The 14,281-nt window shown below is 61.2% G+C and overlaps 1 protein-coding gene across 1 annotated transcript in view; it reads left to right on the top strand.

Moving 5' to 3' along the window:
* LOC103621141 (dedicator of cytokinesis protein 2) overlaps positions 1 to 14,281 on the top strand; it is a 43,010-nt gene that overhangs the window by 3,495 nt on the left and 25,234 nt on the right. The window contains exons 10-27 of the mRNA XM_017742397.1: positions 34 to 109; positions 273 to 352; positions 523 to 648; positions 734 to 858; positions 1,460 to 1,558; positions 1,964 to 2,036; positions 2,141 to 2,244; positions 4,177 to 4,366; positions 5,263 to 5,360; positions 5,492 to 5,581; positions 5,876 to 5,976; positions 6,144 to 6,278; positions 9,252 to 9,363; positions 9,979 to 10,049; positions 10,454 to 10,560; positions 10,735 to 10,862; positions 11,366 to 11,416; positions 12,107 to 12,202. Coding sequence (XP_017597886.1) covers positions 34 to 109; positions 273 to 352; positions 523 to 648; positions 734 to 858; positions 1,460 to 1,558; positions 1,964 to 2,036; positions 2,141 to 2,244; positions 4,177 to 4,366; positions 5,263 to 5,360; positions 5,492 to 5,581; positions 5,876 to 5,976; positions 6,144 to 6,278; positions 9,252 to 9,363; positions 9,979 to 10,049; positions 10,454 to 10,560; positions 10,735 to 10,862; positions 11,366 to 11,416; positions 12,107 to 12,202 — 1,862 coding nt within the window. The remainder of the gene's footprint in view (positions 1 to 33; positions 110 to 272; positions 353 to 522; positions 649 to 733; positions 859 to 1,459; positions 1,559 to 1,963; positions 2,037 to 2,140; positions 2,245 to 4,176; positions 4,367 to 5,262; positions 5,361 to 5,491; positions 5,582 to 5,875; positions 5,977 to 6,143; positions 6,279 to 9,251; positions 9,364 to 9,978; positions 10,050 to 10,453; positions 10,561 to 10,734; positions 10,863 to 11,365; positions 11,417 to 12,106; positions 12,203 to 14,281) is intronic.

Here is a 14,281-nt window from a genome sequence, read left to right on the forward strand (position 1 = left end):
CCCCGCCACGGTGCCACCTCTGTGTCCCTGCAGTGATGGACATCACCGACATCACCAAGGGGACGTGTGACAGCGACGAGGACAAGCAGCACTTCATCCCCGTCCACCTGTGAGCCCCAAGGGCAGGGGGAGTGCTGGGGGACAGTGCTGGGGGGGGCAGCGGGCAGGGAGCAGCACTCCAGGGCTTGGCCGGCACAGGGACACCAGCTGCGAGGGGACAAGACGTGCACGGATCAGAGAAAAGGTTTTTCCCCTAAATGTGGCTTTTCCAGGGTGGCTGCTGATGGTGATTTCCTTCACAATATGATCCGGAAGGCGGTGGAGGGAAAGGACATCAACCACAAGGGACAAGGTAGAGACCCCGTGTCCCCTGTGCCCACCCCGTGCCATGAGACTCCTTCCTGGGCCATCTGTCATGTGGGGCAGCCCCTGCAGGGTCGAGGACTTGCTGTGGTCTCTGGTGGCCCTGGATCCCCCCAGCTCTTGCTGTCACCCCTTGAAAAATCACTGTGGTCCCCGCAGGGCTCTGGGTGTCCCTGAAGATTCTGTGGGGAGACCTGAGCCAGGTGAGGAAGGATTACCCTCACCTGGTGGACCGCAGCACGGCGGTGGCTCGCAAGCTGGGCTACCCGGAGGTCATCATGCCAGGCAAGTGTTGGAGGGGACAATCCTGGGGGTCCCTGGGGGTGCCAGCACAGTGCCAGGACCTGGCTGACGGGGCTGTCCCCCCCAGGTGATGTCAGGAACGACATCTACCTGACACTGGTGCAGGGTGAGTTCGACAAGGGCAACAAGAAGACGCAGAAGAACGTGGAGGTGACTGTGTGTGTCTGTGACGAGGCAGGAAATGTGGTGCAGGTACGGCAGGTGTCCCCCGTGTCACCTCACCTCGGGCAGAGCCACCAGCTCCAGTAGCAAAACCAGTTGGAGGAGCCTCTTTGGCCACTGGAGCCCCTGGAGCTGCCCGGAATAGAGATCTGGGAATAGAATAAAAATATGGGAAAATGCTGTGAAGGGATAGAGAGAAAATCGTCCTCCCTTGAGAGCAGCCAGAACTCCTGGCCACCTCCCAGGACAGGCAGGAGGGGAAGGAGCTGGAGGCTGGCAGGAGGGTAGGGAGGGGTCAGACCCAAGTGTCACCTCTCCAGGCTGGCTCTTGCCTCTCCATAGGTGTTCTCACATCAGTTCTTACCTGGCTCCTGAGGAACAGGCTGGAATTGCTGAGGGTCCAGCTGGGCAGGTCCTGGGATGCATCCTCCATCTGCATCCACAGGGCCAAGCCCTGGCGTGCCCTGGGAGGGTCATGTGTCCCTTCAGAGGTGGCACCAGGCCTGGAGGAGGTGGTGGGGATGGCGTTTAGGGAGATGTGGGCAGGGGCGGCTCAGGGGGTGGCTCAGATGGGAATTCTCCCTCCCAGCAAGGTGATTTGGGCTGATCTCGAGGTATCTCCTCTTGGCAGAACGTGATCCACGCAGGAGCAGGGGACAGCCCTACCAGCCATTACTGCTCTGTTGTCTACTACCAGCAGCGGCACCAGCGCTGGATGGAGACCCTGAAGGTCTGGGGAGCCCCGGGGTGTGGGGCTGGGGTGGGCTGGGGCTGCAGCCCCCCCAGGCTGTGGCACTCATTCCTCCTGCACCGCAGGACCCTGCTGCTGCAGGGGGTCCCCATCGGGGCTGGCTTTTTGGGTGGCAGTCCTTGGTCCCTTCTCAGGGACGATGGAGATGCTGCCAGTGTCACAGCTGGATGGATACCCAGGATGACCAGCACTGGGGAGGGTGGTCCTGGGAATGGGCACTGCAGCCCTGTACAGCCCCTGCTGGCTGACTGGGAAGGGTGTGGGGTTGGTTTGCAGCACTGGACGGTCCAGCACAGCCCTTGTCCGGGCACAGAGAGGGACATTGCCCAGGTAGGGGCTCAGCCCATGCCCCCTGCCCTCACCTTGGCACACATTCCCACCCAGATTGCTGTTCCCATCGAGGATGTCCACAGGACCCACCTGAGGTTCACCTTCCGCCATCGCTCCTCCAGCGACTGTGAGTGTCCCTCGCTCCAGGCCTTCCTCCCAGCATTGCCTCTCCCTGGTCCCCGGTCACTGCTGTGTCCCCGGTCCCCTCTGACCCCTGTGTGTCCCCTCCAGCCAAGGACCGGAGCGAGCGGATTTTCTCCATGGCCTTTGTGAGGCTGATGTGCCCCGATGGCACCACGCTGCGGGATGGGGAGCACGACCTGGTGCTGTACAAGGTATGGGGGGGCCACAGAGCCCCCTGAAGTGGGGGGGCTGTGGGACAGCAGCACTTCTGGGGCCAGGGTCCCAGTCCCTGCCTGAGCCACCGCGCTGGTGGCACGTACCCAAAGTGCCTGAGGGTTTGCAGTGCCTCCCTGCCGTTCCCGCTGTCCTTGGTGGCGAGGGCTCCCCGCACACAATGTCTCCAATCCCTGCGCTGCTCCCTTGGAATGACAAGTTTTGTTTGGGAAAAGGTGATTTAAGCGTTTGTGACGGGGAGGGAACGTCCCCGTGGTGTGGCTGCGCTTCACCCGATTTCACCAGTGCTGGCACTGCTCGGGTTTGCTCCGAGAGAGTGGAGGGAAAATCACTGCTCATTTGGGAAAAACGAGCACGAGCTGGTCCCCGCTGCCAGGGCGAGCTCAGGGCCCTTCCCTGTGTGTTGGCACCTTCTGGGGTCCCTGCCCAGCCATGGAGCTCCAGTGTCTCTGGGGGTAACCTGCCCCTCCCTGCTCCTGGGCTGCTGCATGGGAGTGTTCTCTGGTTTTGGCAACGTGACCACAGTTTCTCCAGGCAGAGCCACGTCCCTGCCTGAATCCTGACTTTCTTTGGGATGAGCTGGCCTGCTCCCGCCTGCTGTGGCTGCCCAGGACAGGGACAGACCGCGCTGTTCCTCCCCGAGGCTCCTGCACATTTGAAATCCTTACTGCGTGCCTCCTCCCCACTTTATTTTTGGGCGAAAGACCCAAATTCTTTAACTGCTGCCATGGCCCTCGGTGCTGGCTCTGATCCCTGGCTCTCCGGGGATTGTCCCCTCCACAGCAGGAGCTTTGGGCACCTTTGGGATGTGCCAGTGCTGGCTGTGGCAGTGAGATCAAACCTCCCACACCTCCCTCCTGGGTCCCTGTTCCCCTCTGAGGGCTGTCCCTGCCCTCCTGAACCACCACGTCCTGCCCTGCTCAGTCCTCTCCCTGGCTGACTCCAGCTCTTCCCGGCAGACACTGGGGGCTGGATTCTGGGAGTCAGAAGCTATTTCATCTTTTTATCTCTGCTTGCCAGAGGAATGTGAGTGATGGGCTTTTAGCTGCTCAGACCTCTTGATCTCCAGCCACTCTGAATTCCAGCCGGTTTTCCCTGCGCAGGCTCAGCCCTGGGAAGGAGCACAGGGCTCCTGTGTGTTGTCTGTGTCCTAGGGGAAAAAAGCCAACAGCAAACAGCTCTGTCACCCCCATCCGACCTTCAGCATGAGGGGTTTCACCCTGCGAGGCTGCAGGCAGGGAAGGATGGATGTCTGTTAGTTGCAGCCGGGCCGGGTGGCTCTGGTCATCCCCCATGTGCCAGGCTGGCCAGCGAGCAGGGAAGGGTCATTCAGAGTCACCCCAGTGAGTCCTCCTGGATGGAACATCGATTAAATTTTCAGCCTAGAGTAGAGGACACAGAAATAGGCTGGTTTGTGGCTGTGGAGGCCCTGGCATGCCCATACAGGTGGGAGATGTAGGGTGACAGTGATGCTGTGGGACCAACTGTGCTGGACAGCGGGGTGGTGTCCCACTCCACGTCACTGTCCTGGTGCGTGCCGGTGTCCCACTGCGTGTCCATCCCTGCAGCAGTGCTCAGGTGTGTTTAATTTCCAGCCTCAGACTCCTCTTTATCATTCTTCTCCTGCCTGTTCCCCTGTCCCCCCTGTGTGACACAGGCTGGGATTCAGTGTCCCTCCCAGCTGATTGTCCCCACTGAGCAGGGTCCCTGCAGATCCCCTCAGGGAGCAGCTTTGTGGGGTCAATGTGGGGGAGCCAATGGCTCCCAGGAGCCAGAGGCTGCCAGGGGTAGGATGAGGGTGCTGTACGGTGGGAGCCACCAGCCATGGGGTCAGAACTGAGCCTCTGGGCCACACAGGGCCCAGCCCTGTCCCCTGGGGCTCCAGGTGTGACCTGTGCTGTGCCCTGCAGGGTGACAGCAAGAAGCTGGAGGATGCCAGCGCGTACCTGTCCCTGCCCTCGGAGCGGAACCTGTCGGAGTCGAAGCTCCTCTCCGGCTCCTCCTTCCGTGTGAGCGGGGCCACGTCCGGTTTAGCCGTGTCCACCCGGGACAGCTTCCAAATCTCCACGCTCGTCTGCTCCACCAAGCTGACCCAGAATGGTGAGTCCTGGTTCCCCACGGTGGGGGAGGCGGGGCTGTGTGCCCTCCCCGGTGATGTTCCCACCCGCTGGACCACACTTTTCCCGATGTTTGGCTCTCCAGTGTTCATCACGCTGGGACAGTGAGCTGAAAACAGCGGGAACATTGAGTGCTCAGTTCCTGCTTGGCCGTGGTCAGAATGGCCGAGGCTGTTCCTAAGGGGATCAGCTCGATCTGGGGACTTTGGGGGGCTGCCATCCTCTGGAGAGGAGCAGCAGCGAGTGGAATTCCCACTTGAATGTGGTTGCTGGAGGCTCCATGACCTTCCTTTGAAATTGGGGTGGGAATTGGGGCTCTCTGGTTTGACCCCCATTCCTGGGTTAGCTCAGGGGAGCTTCCAGCCCTGGGCTGCTCTGCACAGGTCAGGGCAGCCGAGAACATTTGCTCCCCCTTGGCGCAGGCACATTGCCCCTTGGCCAGGGGAAGGGCCCATGGGAGTGCCAGGCTCTCCTCCCACCTTCTGCAAGGCCAGAGGATGGGAATGGCTCATCCAGCTCTGGCTTAAGTGCAGGGGGCTCAGGGGACACGGCCTGGTGGCGTGGGGATGTGACACACGGTGACACGTGGCTGCAGGGTCCAGGGCACTGTGGTTCAGTGCAGAGGGGTCGGGGATGAGGCTGCTCCATTAATTCCCTTCCTGCAGCACAATTTCATCTCCCACAGCCACGACCTATTTAAAGTTTGTGCTTTATGGCCCTGATATCAGGGGATTTCAGCACTGAGTAGTGGTTGTGTGGAGGGTTCAGGGGGTCCCGGCTGCCCTGGGCAGTGAGGGTGGGATGAGGAGCCAGGGGACAGTAACATGGGGCTCTGGCAGTGAGTGAAGTGGTCAGTGCTGTTCCACTCCTCCTGCCCAGTGAACCTGCTGGGGCTGCTGAAGTGGCGCTCCAAGCCCAGCCTGCTCTCCGGGAACCTCCAGAAGCTGATGCACGTGGATGGAGGGGAGGTCATCAAGGTACAGCTGGGATTTGCTCCCCCACCTCCCTCCCTGCTTCCTGCACCCATGGGACCCCCATGCCCAGAGCTGGGTCTTGGGCGATGCTGGGGTCAGCACTTGAGCCCTCACAGGTCTCATGTCCCCCCCAGTTCCTCCAGGACACGCTGGATGCCCTGTTCTCCATCATGATGGAACACTCGGAGACAGATGTCTATGACACCCTTGTTTTTGATGCCCTGGTGAGCAGGACCTGCGTGGGTCTGAGCCCCCTCCCCAGTGCAGGGTGGGCAGTGATTGGACTGGGGCGATGGGGCTCACTGCTCTGAGTGACCCAGCACAGGGCAGGGCTGCGTTCTGAGGGACACTGTCCCTCTGGGGGACAATCCCAGCAGGATTCAAAGGTGTTTCTCGCACACTAAGACAAGAGTGACCCCAGTGATGGGACCAGGGCAGGGTGGGGGTCAGGGTGGCTGTTGCTGTCCCCAGGCTTCCCCCTGCCCACGCCAAGCTGTTCCCCTGCCCGCTGCCCCCAGGTTTTCATCGTGGGGCTGGTGGCCGACAGAAAGTTCCAGCATTTCAACACAGTCCTGGAGGCCTACATCCGCCAGCACTTCAGCGCCACGCTCGCCTACAAGTGCGTTCCTGGGGGCTGTGGCACGGGGAGGGATGGGCTGGGACAGCTGGAACGGGAGAAATGGGGCTGAGACAGTGGGTACAGGGAGGCATGGGGCTGGAATGCTGGGAGCACCAGTGGGAACTGAGCCATGGCCGATCCCTGGCCACGGATATCCCACCCTGCAGGAAGCTGCTGTCAGTGCTGACGCAGTACGTGGAGCAGGCGGGTCGGGGGGAGCCCTGCGAGCCCCTTCCACGCACTTTCAAGGCCCTGGAGTACATCTTCAAGTTCATCGTCCGCTCCCGGCGCCTCTTCGCCCGGTAAGTGCTGGCACTGGCTCCCAGTGCTCCCAGTGCTGGTTCCTGGCCGTGGGCTCTGTGGGAGGGAGGTCCTGTGGGGGTCCCTGCGCAGTGGGAGCGGTGTCAGTGCCAACCATCGGTCCCAGGGTTGTGGCAGTGGCAGCCCAACCCACCTGGTGCTGGCTGCTGTGACAGCCAGGGTGGCACCCACCACTCCTGGCCATGCTGTGGTGTTGGCTGGTCCCCAGGCAGGCTCCTCCATCGCTGTGAATCCTCTCTGTGAGGATTCTAGCAATTTTCAGCTTCATGCCATCCTCTGGATGCTGCTGGACTATGGTGGTGCACTGTGGGGTGGGCAGTGCTGTCCACCCCGGGGGTGGGAGAGCTCAAATCGCTCTCAGCCACCCCAAATGCCCCACAGTGAACCTGCACCACAGTGACCTCTACCCCACCCCTCCTGACGGGGGTTTCCAATGAGCTCTTAAAATCCTCCCACAATGGAGATGGCAAAATGTCCTGAGCATCCGTGCCCCTGCGTGGCTGGCACTGTGCTGGGAAAGTTTCCTGGAGCCCAGTTAGGGTCAGTGGGAGGTGTCTCTGCCCACAGCAGGAGGGTGGAGCTGGAGGGCCAAACCCTGCTGTGATCCTGTGATGAGCAGAGCGAGCGGCTGGGAGTCTCCACGGCTCAAAGGTCAAAGCACCCCCAGGCACCTCCAGAGTCCCCACAGGACCTTGTTTCACTTGTTCACATCCCAATCTGGGTGATGGGACAAACAACCCTCCTCTGGGCCGGCGTGGGAGAGGAAGAAATCAGAAATCAGAACACGACCATCGGTGTTACCAGAAAAAGCCGGTGACGTTCCTCTTTCGTTCCACGTACACGGCACTGAAAGCTGAAGTGTCCTGAGGGAACAACGGGCAGTGAGGGGCCCCACACACGGTGGACAGCGAGGGACCCCCCCACACACATGGCAAGGGCATGGGGTGGGCACTGGCTGGCATCAAAAGCAGCGGGATCACCCTATTCCCAGGCGCCGTGGTTCGGCAGGCAGCTGTTTTTGGGGGAATGAGGGCTTTGCCTCCTCCACCCCAAGCCCAGGATGTGTCGGGGTCCCTGTGGGTGCTCCCACTGGCAGTGAGGAGCTGGGCTGGGGTCCCTGTGCCCCCAGGGACCGTCACACCTCACTTTGCCCCGCTCTGTCTTAACCGTGCCATTTGAGCCCTGTCTGTCCTTGCCACTTCCATCCATTCCCAGTGTCCCATCCATGGCTCCGGGGTGCTCCAGAGCTCTGGGGTGCTCCACAACATCACACCCAGCACCTGTCTCTCCCTCCTGCATGAGGACACGGAGCAGATTCCCAGCTCAGAGCACTCCTGGCAGAAGAAATTAATTACGCGGCGCGTTTGCAAACAGCCCCGTGAATGAGTTTGCCTGGAACAGAGACATCCCCGAGGACATTTAGCGATTTTATACAGCTTCCCTTTATCTCAGCAATCTCAACATGCAATAACACGGGCTCCTCAGATCCTCTAAGTGCTCTGAACGTGCTGCAATTTGTACAGGCTGTAATCGACAGGAATTGGGTTGTAATTAGAGTCAGTTGCGGCAGATTGCCGGCTCTGGGATTGCCTGTGCTGCTGCTGGAGCCGGGCAAGCGGCGCCTGCAGCTCCTGTAAGAAGCCCAGGTTGCTGCAGGGATGATTGAGGGCACTGTCCTCCACCTTGGGACACCCCGTTTCCTCTCAGGGCCCCCCCAGCACCCCAGTGGCACCGTGGTGATGTCTCTCCCTCACTGCTTCCTCCCTGCTGGTTCCTCTGGCTGCTTCTGCTTTTTAACCATCACCGAGGGTGGCAAAACTTTCCCTGCCAGCGCTCATTGTCCCTCTGTGTGGGGGTCTGCTCTGCTGTCCTCTGGGGGGGCTGGGGTCACCCCCTCACAGCCACCTGCAGCATCACAGCTCGTGGTCCCCTTGCCTGGCCTCACACAGACCCCCGGTTCCTGCAGCTGGACCCCCCTCCAGCAGTGCCCGTGGCTTCTGCCAGTCCCGCTTGGCCCCTCTCTTGTCCCCCAGTGCCACGGCAAGGGCTGGCCACTTACCCTCCACCTCTAACCAGTCACTGGTTCTACCAGGGACCCTGCAGCTGCTGATTGTCCCCCCAGACCCCTGCCATGGGGACATTGCTGGGGTCCCCAAAGGCCATCACAGCTGCTCATCATGGCTCCCACCATGGTCTGGGCTGCAGGGGATCCTGGGCAGGGTGTCCCTTCCCAGGAAAAAGAACATCCCTTCCTGGGAACCACGGGACCCTTCCCGAATGAATTGTGATCAGGGTGGGTTTGTCACAGTCCATGTGGATTTCGAGGCCAGGTTGGACAGGGCTTGGAGCAACCCATGGCAGGGTGTGGGACTGGATGAGCTTCGAGGTCCCTCCCAGCCCAAACCAGTCCATAATTCCAGGATTTCCTTACATAGCTGGTGGCTGGATGATTTTTCCTGAGGTTATTCCCTCATCACCTCAAAAATGGCCCATTGCAGTGACTTTATTCCTGTGACCACACCTCAGCTTTGCAGTTTTCCTGGGGCTGTGAACGTCCCAAGGCTAAAATTGCCTCATTCGGTTTGCTCTGGTCCAGCTGCTGAGGGGGGGCTGGAGGGCTCAGGACGTTCTTGCTCAAGTGGGACGGTGCTGAACTTCTCTGGGAGGGGTTTGGGCTGTGGAATCATGGAAAAGAGGCTTTTTTTTTTTAAAAAGGGTTTTTGTGCGTGGATCTGTGGTCATGGTGGGGCAGTGGCTGCGCCAAGGCTGTGGCCGTGCCAAGGTTGTGATAATGCCAGGGCGCACCACTAGATCCAGCCACGGATCCAAACATTCATGGACCAGTGTCATTAATTGGGATGGCAAGTGACCCCCGAGCAGAGGCTTGTGGTGCCGGGGAAGGTGTGTGGCATGGTGGCAGCGCGGTGACAGCACAGTGACCTTGGCGATTGCAGGCTCTACGAGGGGAAGGAGGTGGCCGAGTTCCAGTGCTCCTTGCAGCGGTTCTTCCTCGCCCTGAACCAGCTGATGGAGTCCCCGCTGGAGGGTCCCACGCTGCTCTCCCAGGTAGGGCACAGGGCGGTGCTGGGAGGGCTCAGCTCTGGTGTGTGGTGGGAGGGAGGGTGCCCAGGCCGGGCACTGGCTGTCCCTGTGCTGGGGTGACACCATCTGTCCCCGTGCTGGGGTGACATTGCCTGCACCCATGCCACGGTGACACTGTGTTCGTTTTGGGGTGACACTGTCCATCCTGTGTGTACACCTCCCCCATGGTGTCAGACAGAGCTGCCACCCCATGCACCGCCCCTTGCTGTCCCTGGGGACCCCCCTTGTGCACCCCGAGGCCCCAGACTACAAAGCCCCTCACTGCACTGGGGCTGTGGCGTGGCGTTGGGTCAGCAGCTCGGTGGCACCGGGCAGACGCTGTCCTGGCCACCCGTGTGCTGAAATCTGCAGAGGGAAATCTGGGGAAGGTTCCTGGGGGTTGTCCCCATCCTGGAGCTGGCCTGGCTGTGCTCCCTGCATCCGAGACCAGGCTGGCACGGGGAGCTGGGGAAGCAGAGCTGCTGCAGGCTGGATGGGTCTGGGATGGGGCTACGCTCTGCACCCACGGTGTCCCAGACGGAGGAAGGCTCCAGAGGGTGCTGGACCCTGTCTGAAGGCAGCTCTCCGGTGTCTCTGCAGGGAGCAGCCCTGAAGTACCTGCCCTCCATCCTCGAGGATGTGTTTGGGATCTTTGACTCCTCCGCGCTGGGGTAGGGTCCCTGTCCCCCCACCCACCCCAGCCCTGTGTCACACACAGCACCTGCCACAGCCACCTCTGTCCTTGCATCCAGCCCAGAGCCGAGGGCGAGAGCAGGCAGGGGGGTCTGGAATCACCTCTTGATCCCCTTCCCAGTGCAAAAATGGGAGAGTTCTGCTCTGTTTTAGCAGCTGCCTGTGCTTGGGCATGGGCTGAGCCTGGGAACCCTCAGCCCCAGCTGGGTTCATTTTGGGAATTCAGGTGGGGTTTGTCTGCTGAGTGCCTGTGGTGGGCACGGCTGCCCTGTGGAACCATCCTACCCCACACGGCTCTGCCCCATCGAGGGGCTCCCCCCACCCAGCAGCCCCATCCTGACCAAACCCAAAGCTCCTGGGTTAACTCCTCTCCTGATGGCAGGGCCGTACTGCGGGACTTTGTGGGGAACCTGCTGCCCCAGCGCCTGCTGAAGCAGAAGCTGCAGTCCCTGACTCACATCACCAGCAGCAAAGCCTTCCAGTCCCATGGTGAGAGGGGACATGGGGGGTCCCGATGGCACTGCCCTCGCTGAGCTCACCCAGGGGCCACGGCACAGGATGGGGATGAGTCCCTGCACAGGCACCACTCCTCTGCCTCATGCCTGGGGTGGCTCCACAGAGGGGGACAGTTCCCTCATCCCTGTGCCCCCTTGTCCCCCCCAGAGTGCCGGGAGCTGGTGCTGCAGGCAGCCCTGCCCATCCTGCAGGAGCTGATCCAGGCAGGTGAGGAGGAGGACGCCTGCATCGAGCTGCTCAGCAGCATCCTGGAGGTGCTGTACCAGGCCCAGAAGGTAAATCAGGAATCATCTGGGCAGTGACCTGACCAAACCCCTCTGAGTGGGGTTAAGCACCAATTCCTGGCCAGGATATCGTTGGTGTTCACCGTAGTTGCCCAGGGAATTGTGGGTGCTGCCATCCCAGGGGAAACCTGCCCAGGATGGGGCAAAAACCTCATGGTTTCCACCTCAGCGAGTTTCTGGTGGGTTCCCCAACAGGAGTGGGGAAGGGGCTTCCAGGCTCAGGGGTGACACTGACCTGAGTGGGGGGATACATCACTGGATCTGCAGAGCTGGGAGGAAGGTGAGGGCAGGGAGGAAGAAGGCAAGGGCAGGGAGGAAGGCAGATAGTCAGCGATTGCCAGCCAGCTCCTGGGCAGTGCCACACTCCAAAATGAACAGTGATGGTTCCAAACGTGAGGCAGAGACGTGGCGGGCACCCACCCGCCCAAATGTGGCCTGTCTGGGGTGGGCTGGGGCCATTCCCGGGGTCTCAGCCCTGTTTCTGATGATTGCAGAGCGCAGAGAAGCTGCGAGCGCGGCACAAGGACCGTGGGAACGTGGAGCTGGTGAGTGTCCCTGCAGCAACACAAAGTTTTGGGAATGCACAGAGCTTTGTGCTCTGGCTATTCGGGAGCCTTCCTCTGTTCCTGCCCTTCCTGGCTGCTCTGGCGTCCCTTTTGGGGGCCATTTGGAGGTTCAGGTGTTGCACCTGCAGGACAGTGACTGGCACTGTGGGAGCCGAGTTGGACACTGTGTCCTGCGAGGGTAAGGTGGCTCTTTAATCCCCACAGCACCAGGAAGCCCAGGAGTGGGAGGGAAAGCTTGAAAATTGTGGTGAAATGTCTCATTTTGGGCTTAACTTTTAAACCTGAAGTAGCCTTTATGGAGAGGGTGGTGGGACGCTCTTGGGGGAGGGTTCTGCTCCTGCTTCAACCCCATGTGTGTTGAACCCACCTTTGCCTGCCCAGTGCCAGTGCAGCCGTCCCCATCATCCCCAGCCATCCTCAGCTGTCCCCTTTGTCCCCAAGTGGCCACTTTGCCAGGGAGGTGTGCAGGGCTGAGCTGCACAGAGATCCCAAATCCCATATTTGGAGCACATTGCCTCGCTGACTCCCGTTCTGGATCAGGCTCCGTTTCCATCTCGCCACCCCGATGCCACCAGCCCTTGAATGAACCATGCAGTGCCACACCATGCTGGGACAAATCCCACAGCTGGGATGTGCCCTGCCATGGCCCTGACACCTCTTACCTTGCAGGCACAGGTGAAGAAGCACATCCAGGTGATCCTGGAGCAGCTGCTCCACACGGTCAATCGCAGGGTGATCGTCCTGGACCGGGAGAGCCCGCTGAGGGTGAGTCCCACTGCGCCGTGGCTGCGCCGCTTCCCTTGGGGCCACACGAGAGAGGCACGAGGTGTCGCTGGTTTGGGGGTCTGGGTGTGCGTGACTGGCTCTGCTCCTCTCTGGCCCTGCTGCCGGTACCCAGCAGGATGGGGCTGGATGCCAGGGATGTGCCCAGTGGGATGCAGAGGAAAGCAGGAGCCGTGCCGGGAGCAGGGCTGGAGCAGCGGGAGCGTAGCAGGGAGTGGGCAGAGGGCCGAGGTGCAGGAAAAGCTGTTTTGGGAGCAATGAGGGGTTTGGGCTGCATTCTCTGGAAAACAAGGAACTGGACCCAGTGAACCGTCACAGTTTTACACGCCGAGAACGTGTGAGGAGCACGCTGGACACACGGGAAGGGCTGTGGGTCAGAGCTCCGCATGGAGCAGTGATGGGAGACGACAGAGCCGGGGCTCGGGGGGCAGACCCAGAGCCGCACTGTGTCGTGGGGAGGGCGATGAGCGGAGCTGGTCTGTGCTCGGGAAGGCCGGAGCAGGGAATTGCCGTGCCGTACCGTGCCACGCTGTGTGCCGCGCCCGGGGAGCTGTGGGCAGCCGGAGCGGCAGCTCTGCCGCCGGGGCTGTGCCGCGATCTCAGCGCCGGGATGTGATTCAGCCGTGACTCAGGCAGGAGATGCATGCGAGGTCGCACTGGGCTCCATCCTGCTTTCTCCTTCGTTCCCAGGCTCTGTGACTCAGGGCCTGGGGCAGCCGGAGCCGAAAGCGCCGGGCAGCGATGGATGCGAGGGGGGGGATGACGGTGGTGCAGCGCAGCCCACGGGAGCAGGGAAGGATCCTTTGACTCCCGCACTCCCGACGCTCACTCGTGGCTCCACAGGGGCCGTCTGGCAGCTCTCCCAGCACCGCCTATGGTTCCTGTGCTGCTGCCGCAGCCCCTGCCCTCTGTCGGGGGTCCCAGATCCTCAGCCCAGGCTGCCTCAGCAGCTCCAGCTGCTGGGAAGGGTTGAGAGGACCAAAAATACGTGTGCCCGCACCAGGACAGTGTCCATCCATCCATCCATCCCATCTGCTGGGCAGGAAGGGATTTGTGCCCCTGGGCCCCTGTCCTGGCTGCAGCCCCCGAGCACCAGTGGGGTCCCTGGCACACTGTGGGCATCTCCTGCTTTGGGGTGCTGCAGTGTGGGCACCAACTGGACAGCTGTGGCCAAACCTGCCCACCCTCCCCTCCCTCCCCTCTGTGCCTCAGCAGCAGCTTGGCATGGCTGGGGGGTGGCCAGTACTTTTGGAGGAGGCTGGATGCTGTCCCACTTACGGAGGTCGGTGGCCCTGCTGGAAGAGCCGTGGCTGCTCCCACCACAGGCACTCCTCAGGGTGTGGTCAGACACCCAGTGCTGCTCTGGGACTCTGGCACCCTGATGCCATTTTCCCTCTCGTGGCAGCCCCACAGAGGCTGGGATATTTGTGCTGCTCATTCCCCATCTCCCTGTCATCAGCCAGTGCATCTTCCCCACCCATAAGAGCACCTGCCCAGCCCACCCTTCCACCCGGGGGTTTTGGGGACAGGTCTCCTCTCTCCAGGCCAGAATCCCACAGAGACCATTTTCCACTGTCTCTGACCAGTGGAAATCCTGGTGTTCCCAGTTAACCTGCATGGGAGGGATGGGTGAGCAGCCCCCACTGTGGGGTGCAGGTGGGCACTGATTTGAGCCTGGGGTGGGCGGGAGTACCTCAGGGAACCCCGAACAGAGGGGAATCCAGGGAAACAGCAGCAGCCCCCTCCTCATTTCTCATCCTCCCCCAGAACAGAAGTGCACAGGCGGGAGAGGATGTAACAAAAATAGCGTCTCCGTGGAATTTATTGAATTCTCCTTAAATACAGTCGCTGCTCCCCTCGCCGTTTCCACACCCGAGCTCCCCTCGTTCAACGGAATGGTTAAAAATAGAAAAGCTGGTGCTACCCAAACCCTACCGTGGGAGGGAGGGAAGAGAGGTGGGCAGGGGGCCAGTGCTGGGACGGTGCCCCCGTGCTCCGGGCTCACCGGGAACCGCGCTCACAGGAACCAGAAGCATTTGCGCCGGGATTTCTTCACGTCCA

Source organism: Corvus brachyrhynchos, unplaced genomic scaffold, assembly GCF_000691975.1.
Source record: "Corvus brachyrhynchos isolate BGI_N302 unplaced genomic scaffold, ASM69197v1 scaffold166, whole genome shotgun sequence".
NCBI classification, from domain to species: domain Eukaryota; kingdom Metazoa; phylum Chordata; class Aves; order Passeriformes; family Corvidae; genus Corvus; species Corvus brachyrhynchos.